Source organism: Pristiophorus japonicus, chromosome 16 (genome assembly GCF_044704955.1).
Source record: "Pristiophorus japonicus isolate sPriJap1 chromosome 16, sPriJap1.hap1, whole genome shotgun sequence".
Taxonomy (NCBI): Eukaryota; Metazoa; Chordata; class Chondrichthyes; family Pristiophoridae; genus Pristiophorus; species Pristiophorus japonicus.
The window spans coordinates 84,576,223-84,587,798 of NC_091992.1; the positions used below are offsets into that span (position 1 = coordinate 84,576,223).

An 11,576-nucleotide genomic window follows, 5' to 3' on the forward strand; every position below is an offset into this window, starting at 1 on the left:
CAAGTTATTTTTGTTAACAGTCATTTCCAGTCATTCAGGAAATGCCTTGAGTTGTTTCAGACGGACGTATCCTTGATTTTCATTGCTCCACCATTGGCGGTCATGCTTTTAGCTGCCTAGGCCCTAAGCTCTGTAATTCCCCCCCTATACCTCCCTGCTTCTTAAAACCTACCTCTTTCACCGAGCTTCTGGGCACCTGTCCTAATATCCCTTTACAAAAGCAAAATACTGCGGATGCTGGAATCTGAAATAAAAACAGAAAATGCTGGAAATACTCAACGGGTCAGGCAGCATCTGTGGAGAGAGAAGCAGAGTTAACGTTTCAGGTCGATGACCCTTTGTCAGAACTGGCAAGCTCTGACGGGTCATCGACCTGAAACGTTAACTCTGTTTCTCTCCACTAATATCCCTTTACGTGGCTCAGTGTCAAATCTTGTCTGATAATGCTGCTGTGAAGCCTTGAGACGTTTTACTACGTTAACGATGCTATATAAATAAAAGTTGTTGTTATTATTGATGTGATAAGGCACTGGGAATGCACATACGTCTTTGCTTGCAATGCTCACACTGAAGTTGCAGCTGCCAGGGCCACTCTATAAGCTACAAATCGCCTGAAGCATGACTGATACGTCGCAAAACCTTCGTAAATCTAACCATTGCTGACATTTTTATGCAGTGTTACGGTCTTACTTATGTGAATCAGTTCTGCTGTTATAAGTTGCTAATCAAGGTAGATTTAAAAAAAATAGTATAACAACACTATAGAAAGAGATAATCTTTAAATACTGATATTAATCGAGCTACAGCATTATTTGGTGAAACAGTACATTTTTTCCCTTCTTTAACCGGAGGCATTCTCAACCAAACAAAATGAATACACAGCTGCCTTAGCAAACAAATGAGTGAGCTCCAAAACCACTCCCACAGCCCCTTCAAAGGCTAAATATTGCCAGCTAGTGTTTTAATATTCTAAGTGCATCCTTGTAGTGACCGAAAGTATGCCTAGATCAAAAATTCATGTGAATGTACTCTCCCACAGGCAAGGAAAATGCTTGTGTGGTCATTAAACCTCTTTCAGATTTTTAAAAACAGGGCCACTTCATTGCATGGCTTCTGAGTGCATGACTAATTGGGAGTCTATTGATAATTACAATGGAGTCAATCAGTGAGAGCACCCCTGGCAGGCCTGTGGAGAGATAAGAGGCTGTTCAATGTAGGCTAAAAGGCCGCATTACTAAAAGAGCATCAAGAGCAACATCAAAATGAACATTCCCCAACCACAAACCTCCCTTTCATCTGAGAAATATTCCGTAATGTGAATGTTACAGGAAATTGATTTTTTTACTGCCTTTACACTGGGCCCTCGAAATGGCATTTAACCCTTTGCACTCAGGCCCTCAGTAAATGCCATTTACCCTTTACACTGGGTTCTCTCTCCTCAGGTACTGTCTCCCTCTCCCTTCAATCTGCTGTCATCAACCCTCTCCTCAAAAAAACAACCCTCGATCCCTCCGTCCTTGCAAACGACCACCCCGTCTCCAACCTCCATTGCCTCTCCAAAGTCCTTGAACGTGTTGTCACCTTCCAAATCTGTGCCCATCTTTTCCGCAACTCCATGTTTGAATCCCACCAATCCGGTTCCTCCGCCTGTCACAGTACCGAAACGGCTCTCATCAAAGTCACAAATGACATCCTTTGTGACTGTGACAAAGGCAAAATATCCCTCCTCGTCCTTCTTCACTTGTCTGCAACCTATGACACGGTTTACGCACCAATGTCAGTGTTCTCGCTCAGGCCAACATCCCCAGCATCGAAGCACTGACCACACTCGACCAGCTCCGTTGGGTGGGCCACATTGTCCGCATGCCCGACACAAGACTCCCAAAGCAAGCGCTCTACTTGGAACTCCTATACGGCAAGCAAGCCCCAGGTGGGCAGAGGAAACACTTCAAGGACACCCTCAAAGCCTCCTTGATAAAGTGCAACATCCCCACCGGCACCTGGGAATCTCTGGCCAAAGCCCATCCTAAGTGGAGGAAGTGCATCCGGGAGGGCGCTGAGCACCTTGAGTCTCGTCGCCGAGAGCATGCAGAAAACAGGCGCAGGCAGCGGAAGGAGTGTGCAGCAAACCAGACTCCCCATCCACCCTTTCCGCCAACGACTGACTGTCCCACCTGCGACAGAGACTGTAATTCCTGAATTGGACTGTTCAGTCATCTGAGAACTCACTTTTGGAGTGGAAGCAAGTCTTCCTCGAGTTCCAAGTAGAGCGCTTGCTTTGGGAGACTTGTGTCGGGCTTGCGGACAATGTGGCTTGCCCAACAGAGCTGGTCGAGTGTGGTCAGTGCTTCGATGCTGGGGATGTTGGCCTGAGCGAGAACACTGACGTTGGTGCGTAAACCGTGTCATAGGTTGCAGACAAGTGAAGAAGGACGAGGAGGGATATTTTGCCTTTATCACAGTCACAAAGGATGTCATTTGTGATTTTGATGAGAGCCGTTTCGGTACTGTGACAGGCGGAGGAACCGGATTGGTGGGATTCAAACATGGAGTTGCGGAAAAGATGGGCACAGATTTGGGAGATGACAACACGTTCAAGGACTTTGGAGAGGAAAGAGAGATTGGAGATGGGGAGGTCGTTTGCAAGGATGGAGGGATCGAGGGTTTTTTTTTGAGGAGAGGGTTGATGACAGCAGATTGAAGGGAGAAGGTGAACAGTACCTGAGGCAAGACTGCCTATGATGATGACCACTCTATCCTTCTCCAAAGCCTCTCCACCATCGTCCAGCTGGGTGGGACTCCACTCACCTGGTTCCATTCTTATCTATCTAATCGTAGCCAGAGAATCACCTGCAATGGCTTCTCTTCCCACTCCCACATCATTACCTCTGGTGTCCTCCAATGATCTATCCTTGGCCGCCTCCTATTTCTCATCTACACAGCATCATTTTCCACATGTACGTTGATGACACACAGCTCTATATCACTACCACTTCTCTCGACCCCTCCATGTTCTCTAAATTATCAGACTGCTTGTCCGACATCCAGTTCTGGATGAGCAGAGATTTTCTCCAATTGAAATTGGGAAGTCCGAAGCCATTGTTTTCTCTCCCCGCCACAAACTCTGTTCCCGTCCCTGACTTCATTCCCTGACTTCATTCCTCTCCATTACAACAGTGACTACACTCCAAAAGTACATAATTGGCTGTGAAACGCTTTGAGACAACAGTGGTCGTGAAAGGCGCTATATAGATGCAAGTCTTTCTTTCTCTCCCCAACCTCTGTCTGAGGCTGAACCAGACTGTTCGCAACCTTGATGTCATATTTGACCCTGAAATGAGCTTTCGACCACATATCTGCAGCATAACTGACAGCTTATTTCCATCACCGTGATATCGCCCGTCTCCGCCCTTGCCTCAGCTCTTCTGGTGCTGAAGCCCTCATCCATGCCTTTGTTAGCTCTAGAATTGACTATTCCAATGCACTCCTGGCTGGCCTCCCACATTCTACCCTCTGTAAACTAGAGGTAATCCCAACTCGGCTGCCCATGTCCTAACTCGCACCAAGTCTCACTCACCCATCAACCCTGTGCTCACTGACCTACATTGGCTCCCGGTTAAGCAACGCCTCGATTTCAAAATTCTCATCCTTGTTTTCAAATCCCTCCATGACCTCACCCCACCCTATCTCTGTAATCTCCTCCAGCCTCATACCACCCCCCCGCGAGATGTCTGCGCTCCTCTAATTCTGCCCTCCTGAGCATCCCTGATTATAAACGCTCAACCATTGATGGCCGTGCTGTCTGTTGTCTGAGCCCCAAGCTCTGGAATTCCCTGCTAAACCTCTCCGTCTCTCTACCTCTCTTTCCTGCTTCAAGATGCTCCTTAAAATCTATCTCTTTGACCAAGCTTTTGGTCACCTGCCCTAATTTCTACTTATGCGGCTTGGTGTCAATTTTTTAAATCTCATAATACTCCTGTGAAGTGCCTTGGGATGTTTCACTACATTAAAGGTGCTCTATAAATGCAAGTTGTTCTTGTTGTTCTCTGTAAATGGCATCAACCCATTACACTTGGATCTGTAAATGGCATTAACCCATTACACTTGGATCTGTAAATGGCATTAACTCTTTGCATGTGGAGTGCAAATCAGGCCACAAAGCTTGATCTGTTGAACACGATGTCTGACAGGGACTCTCCCCCGCTTCAATCTGGTATCGAGTCAGAACCTAACTCCATGTTCAGGGCGGATTTAGATAGTAGCTGCAGTGAAGGTGCCAAATGAAACCGCTTCACACCCAATATGACAGTTGTAGTGTAAATGCACCCTCCGTGACATTCTCCTAACTACCAGTGTCTGACGAAGCATCGATGGGCTTGATGCGGACTGCTGCAGCTAGAGCACGGAGGGTGGGCCTATGAGCAGAGGTTGAACAATTGCTGTATATAATGCTGGCTCCAACCCTCACCTTTCCATTCAATCTTGCATTGCAAAAAGCCTCAAAACAAGTGGAAAATGTGAGCTCTACCCCTCCTCATTGGGGAAGGGTTCAGAGCAGATGCTCAAAGTCACCGTTGTGGCCTTGCAATAACTTTGCATTTATAGCCTTCACACGCACAGTTGCTGTTTTAGAGTGATGAGAACAGCTGCTTCAATATTGCTGCTACACTCCAAATCTGACCTGCAGTTTCAATCCCCAAGCATCATTATATTGTGGAACCACTGTGTATATGTATATATATATTTATATAACATACTGGGTTTTTAACAGACCAGGAGGAATTCAAGAGATTTTACAATGCACTCGAGAATTGCCAACGACCCACAATTCCAGTCAGTGTTTTAATTTATTCATTCTTGGGATGTGGGCGTCGCTGGCAAGGCCGGCATTTATTGCCCGTCCCTAATTGCCCTTGAAAAGGTGGTGGTGAGCCGCCGCCTTGAACGGCTGCAGTCCATGTGGTGAAGATACTCCAACAGTGCTGTTAGGGAGGGAGTTCCAGGATTATGACCCAGTGATGTTTGACTCTATTATATCGGTAACTTATGTCCCTGTACACATTTTCACTCCATTTTCTCCCCAGCGATTATTACTCACCAACAGACATCTTCCTTCATCTACTTTAGCGGTAACTTTTTGACGAGGCACTGATGGACACATTCCTCCCCATTTTCCCTCGCACCCCCTTCAAAGTTAAGAGTCTGCCTATGTTGCATTCCAGTGTCAGCTGTGGCCCAGTTGGTAGCGCACTTGTCTCTGAGTCAGAAGGTTGTGGGTTCAAATCCCACTCCAAGAACTTGAGCACATAAAATCCAGGCAGACACTCCAGTGGAGTGCTGTACTACTGAAGATGCAGTCTTTTGGATGAGATGTTAAACGGAGATCCCGTCTGCTCTCTCAAATCGACATAAAAGATCCCATGGCACTATTTCAAAGAAGAGCAGGGGAGTTATCCCCGGTGTCCTGGCCAATATTTGTCCCTCAATCAACATATCTGGTCATTATCACATTGCTGTTTGTTGGAGCTTGCTGTGCGCAAATTGACTGTCACGTTTCCTACATTACAAAAGTGACTACACTCCAAAAAGTACTTCATTGGATGTAAAGCACTTTGTGACATCCGGTGGTCATGAAAGGCGCTATATAAATGCAAGTCTTTCTTTTTTTGTTTTCTTTAATGCTGCTTTGAGGGACTGCCTATGATGACATAGCCAACAGGAATTTTGCTTTTCTACATTTTGTCCCAAAATTTTTTATATTTACTCTGCCAGTCAATAATTTTTTTTCTCAAATGGTGGATTAGGGAATTACGTGAGTTAAATCCACAACAATATAAGTGCCTGGCTCTCTCAGTCATCACTTGGCAATGAAATCTAGAAAAATATGGAAGTGTTATTTCACATCACAATCAACACACAAAGCGCTGCTACACATTGTACACCCTGCAGGAGCTTTGGGAGATTGACAAACTTGCCATTTTGCCCATCTTGTCGCCCAGCTGATTATCTTTCCACCTTTCCCATCCCCCTTCAACTGGAATGTTTCCTTCTTCTCCTCACTGTGTGAGTGTGGAAAGAGCTGTTAGCCGCGATATTGCTTCATTGGTGGGGAAATCCTGAATCAGAACACTAACCTGTCCACCTGACTGCCCATTTATCCCCAACTGAAGGGTTGATTTTAACTGGGGGCGGGATTTGTACGTGGTGGGGCCCGAGGTGGATGGCAAACCCTCCGAACCCCTGCAACGTGAGGCTCCCGGCAGACTTGAACTCCCAGGCTTCACCCATGTTGGCCGCACCCCAGCGTGATGTGGCAGGTATCCGGCGGGCAGGATAACGTCAGGCGGCAGGTGGCCACTGTCGGGGACCCGAAGGAACGGTCCTCGGCATAGAGGTAAGTGGTCGGAGTGGGGGGAGTTGGGGGAAAGCCTCGTGGACGAGGGAAGGGGGGGGGGGGGGGGAACCCTAGGTCATAGAATCATAGAAATTTACAGCACGTAAGGAGTCATTTCGTCCCATCGTGTCCGCGCCGTCTGACAAAGAGCTATCCAGCCTAATCCCACTTTCCAGCTCTTAGACCTTGTAGGTTACGGCACTTCAATTGCACATCCAAGTACTTTTTATATGGGTGAGGGTTTCTGCCTCTGCCACCCTTTCACGCAGTGAGTTCTAGACCCCCACCACCCTCTGGGTGAAGAAATTTCCCCTCAAATCCTCCCACCAATTATTTTAAATCTATGCCCCCTGGTTGTTGACCCCTCTGCTAAGGGAAATAGGTCCGTCCTATCCACTCTATCTAGGTCCTTCATAATTTTATACACCTCAATAAGGTCTCCCCTCAGCCTCCTCTGTTCCAAAGAAAACAAACCCAGCTGATCCAATCCTTCCTCATGGCTAAAATTCTCCAGTCCTGGCAAAATCCTCGCAAATCTCCTCCGTACCCTCTCCAGTGCATGGCAGGCTTAAGCTTTCCTTGTGGCACCCACAAAGAACAAAAAATTACCTTTTACTCTTCTGCCCCCGGCTGCTTTTCCTGGCATTGTTGCCTCGCCCCGACTCGGACTCCCAGTTAAGATGGCAATAGAAACATAGAAACATAGAAAATCGGTGCAGGAGTAGGCCATTCGGCCCTTCGAATAGGGCTCGGATGATGCCATCATAGCCCGATCTGAATATTTAAAGAAGGCCCTGCACTGCCTGCCGACGGGTGACCCTGTTGCCCACTCAAAAGAGCAGGTTAAGGTCAGAACCCGCGGGGAGGCAGCCGGATGGGTGCAGGTCTGTCCCGGGGGTCATTTTAACTGCCCGCTGTTTCCGCTGGATGGGCACGGCTAAAATTGGCATTGAAGTGATTGCCTTGCTCCACTTGCCACCTCCCCTCCCACACTGTCCGACCGCTCACTTTCCTCGCAGCCCCCCCTCCCGCCCCCCCCCCCCCCGAAAAAAATGATGATGTTGTTGGCTGGGATATCAAACATCTTTGCAAAGGAAATAAATAAAACCAGTCACTCCAGTCGCCTCTCTGATATTTTGCACGCAGCTGTGCAGCACCCTCTCAGTGGCTTTTATGAGTTGTCAAGATTGTTTCAGACAAGCTCATTCTATAGAGTGTGCTGGCCGTGAAATAAGGTCCTGACCTTTGAACTGATGGTCATTCTGCATCTGTGGGCTACGTGGTTGGAACAGCCTGGGTGGCGAACTTTAAAAAAAAAGTCACCCTCATTCTGCCCTGTAATTTGTACTCGTGCAAAGTCCTCGAGGCAGTGGAAAGGATTCAAAGGAAGGCAACAGATTACTGAATAATAGAGAGGCTGAGGGACCGCTGTCTACCGTCTCTGGGAAAAAAAATTAAGGAATTCACCCTCCAAAAAGAGAATCAATTCACTTGTTGTGCGAAGGCACTTTGAACAGCAGCAAGAGAAGATAATGTTTGTAATGTTTAGATTCCTGCCGCAGTTTTACATCTATCTGATTCAGACCCTGAATATTTGCATAATTGTTACATAATTTAATAGAAGATTGATTTGACATTGATAACCTTCCATTGCGCATAGGTTGACGTTAATATTCCTCAGACCTACTGCATTGAGCATCTGGTTAACAAAAATATTGGCTGTATCTTCTTTAACTTACTCAAACCATATGTTGTGTGTGGGTGGAAGTGCTGCAGATTGGAGCTTAGGGACCGGAACTGAGTTTGGACCTGTTTTCTGGATCCTGACTCGGTGCTGTGTGACCAGCCCGAGCCCGAACCAACATGTCTGGGGAGCGATGGATATTGGTCATCAGGTCCCATCGATGTGCATGCTTGCTTGAATTGTCAGCACTGGTCACACCTCCACAGGCAACGTGTCTGGTAGTATATTTTGGTGTGACCCTCCTCCTTTAATTTTAAGTATGCAATGTTTTACATCAATAGCAACTGGGACTTTGTATCATGCTTTTAATGTAGACAAACTCTCCAAGGTGCTCCACAGATAGACGGATCTTTAAGGTTTACTGTATGAAGCAGCCAGCAGCGAAAGAAAAAAAAACTTGTATTTATATAGCGCCTTTCATGACCTCAGGACATCCCGAAACACTTTACAGCCAATGACTTGCTTTTAAAGTGTAGTTACTGTTGGAAACACAGCAACCAAGTTGTGCACAGCAAGCTCCCACAAACAGCAATGAGATATTGTCCAGGACTCCGGGGACAACTTTGCTGCTCTCTTTTGAATAGTGCCATGGGATTTTTTTAGATGCATCTGAGAGGGCAGCCAGGTCCTCGGTTTAACGTCTCATCCAAAAGATGTCACCTCCAACAGTGCAGCACTCCCTCAGTAATGCACTTGAGTGTCAGCCAAGATTGTTGTGCTCAAGTTCCTGGAGTGGGACTTGAACCCACAACCTTCTGACTCAGCGGTGAGAGTGTTGCCCACTGAGCCATAGCTGACACCTGTAATGTGTAGATTGTAGAGAGGCCTATTCCCTTATTTGAATTACTCAATGTTTTCCCCCCCCCCCCCAAAAAAAAACGTAGTCACATCTGAGCTGCTACCATCATCGGGGTAAATATTCCAGTGTGTCAACTCCTCAGGAAACTGGGAGCGCAAATCGGGAAATGTTGAGCTCCCAGTGCAAGATCCTGTGCTCATTAACTTTACTGGAGACACAATGGCAGGCCGGAATCACGCAGTGTCATGATAGACACTCCCAGTGTGCACCAGGAGCCGACACAATGGCATTCTAACCCCATCACTCCCAACTCCAGTTCAACATTCAAGGCAAATCTGTTGCCCAGTTCAATGTATCCATTTTCTGTCTATCGTGAAACTTTTTTTTTTTAGCTTGAATTAAAAATAGAAAATGCTGGAAACACTCGGCAGGTCAGGTGGAAGCTGGGGTTAACGTTGTCAGTCGATGACCTTTTGTCAGAACCTGAAGTGTTATTGGCCCGAAGCGTTAACCCTCTCTTCCGCTCCCCAGGCGTTGCCTGACCTGCTGAGAGTTTGGTTCAGATTTCCAGCATTCATTTACATGTCGAGGCTTAGCAAACTGCTGGTACTTGGTACGTACAGCCTTGACTTCACATGCCTGGATTTGTGTTAGTTTCTAGCTTATCTGCTTTGTGATTGGAAAGTGTGGAAGTGGGGAGTCCAACAGGGAAGAAAAGCTGGAGAAAATAGTTAGCAAATGGAGGGTTTTCATAAATTCCTTTGCTTGTGACTCCGGGGGCGTACGCGGGGGAATAAATGTCTCTCATTTGACATTTAATGATAACATGTTTGTCATTCTTTGCAGGAATCTGATGCCCAAAGCACTTGATGGTCAGATTGTGATGGAGAAAACACCCAGATACTTTGTGACAGCAGAAGCTCCTGCCCGTATTCATGCGATGTCCAAAGACACCAAACTAATAGTGGTTGTGCGGGACCCAGTGACGAGAGCAATCTCGGACTATACCCAGATCATCTCGAAAGCACCCGACATTCCCAGCTTTGAAACGCTCACTTTCAAAAACAGGACTACGGGCCTGGTTGATGCGTCGTGGAGCCCGATATGGATCGGGATCTACGCCCAGCACTTGGAGAACTGGCTCCAGTATTTCCCCTTGTCCCAGATGCACTTTGTCAGTGGGGAGAGGCTGATCAGCGACCCGGCCGGAGAGCTGGGCAAAGTCCAGGACTTCCTCGGTCTGCAGAGAATCATAACGGATGAACATTTCTTCTTCAACGAGACCAAGGGCTTCCCTTGCCTGAAGAAACCGTCGGGCAATGGCAAGCCCCACTGCCTGGGCAAAACGAAAGGCAGGATCCATCCCAACATTGACTCAGGGGTGGTAGAGAAACTGCGGGAATTCTATCGGCCTTTCAACAGGCATTTCTATCAAATGACCGGGCAGAACTTTGGCTGGGAATGAAAGAGGCGGGAGACAAGGGGAGAAGGTCATCAGACTTGAGTCCATGGCAAAGAACTGAAAGGACTGCAGAAGTAGGAGATGCCGATTGGCGCACCAATCACAAGTTCACAAGTTGAAGATGCAGCACGTGCATTTATCATCTTCAGGAGCCGTGTCAGTGTTCTGTGTATTCTGCATCTACTAACTTACAAATCTCGGAGAGACTAGAAAAACTGCGGACATTTTAACTCAATATTTACTCAACTCTTCATCACACCTTAAGGAGGCAATGTCCATCTTGCAGGGCAGATTGACTTTATTTTTGCTTGCAATGAGCCTGAGCAATGGTTGTTGATTTTTTTTATATATACATATATATAAATATATATATATATCTATTAACAGCAGTGTCACAAAAGTGAATAACATCAGGGCTGATATCCCTTTAGATTTACTCGCACTCGATAACTGTACCACAGAAAAGATTGTCATTTTTATGAAGTAATGCTTTGCTATCGTATGCCACACTGTATTGTGGATTATCACTTCCTTTGTGTGCTCACAGTTACTGCTTTGTTGCAACAGCAGCATCCTGACACCATAAAAGAGCTTAACTGCTTGCATTGTTTTTACTTTAATTTCCAATGGACTTTAAACTAATTTACCTCCCCCACCCCATAATACTACCTGTGATATAACTGAACGGAGTGCAGCGGAACATCTGATCTATCCCATCTGTGAGAAAAGCTTTTATAACTCGCTTGTGCTTGGAGTTACGAGATCCTACTCTCTCATAGAATAAAGCCAGCATTCTATTCTTCCCCATTGTGTATCCTTTATATATATTATATATATGTGTGTGGTCGTTTTCCGCGATTCATTCTATTTTTCACAGCTCCAGTAAAGTTCGCATAACAGAAGTGATGCTACTGCTTCTTTTTGTCTCATTTGAACGGTTTTCAAAATCTGCAAAAATTTACACATTGTCAAGGAGCCCCCTGACCTCCATAGCAATCTTGAAGATCCCCTGCAAATACTGGTACAGTCCCCCCCGGATGAACCCCAGCAAATATTGGTACAGTCTGGGGGGAATGAACCCCAGCAATCGGTACCGTCCTGGAGCATGAACCCCAGCAATTGGTACAGTCGTGGGGAATAAACCCCAGCAAATATTGGTACAATCCTGGGGAATGAA

General features: G+C 46.5%; 1 protein-coding gene across 1 annotated transcript in view; it reads left to right on the forward strand.

The window, feature by feature from the left end:
* Positions 1–11,275, forward strand: part of hs3st3l (heparan sulfate (glucosamine) 3-O-sulfotransferase 3-like) — a 159,716-nt gene extending 148,441 nt beyond the window's left edge. Inside the window, exon 2 of the mRNA XM_070856832.1 lies at positions 9,784–11,275. Within this exon, the coding sequence (XP_070712933.1) occupies positions 9,784–10,402 (619 nt within the window). The 3' untranslated portion in view covers positions 10,403–11,275. The remainder of the gene's footprint in view (positions 1–9,783) is intronic.
* Positions 11,276–11,576: the final 301 nt, after the last annotated feature.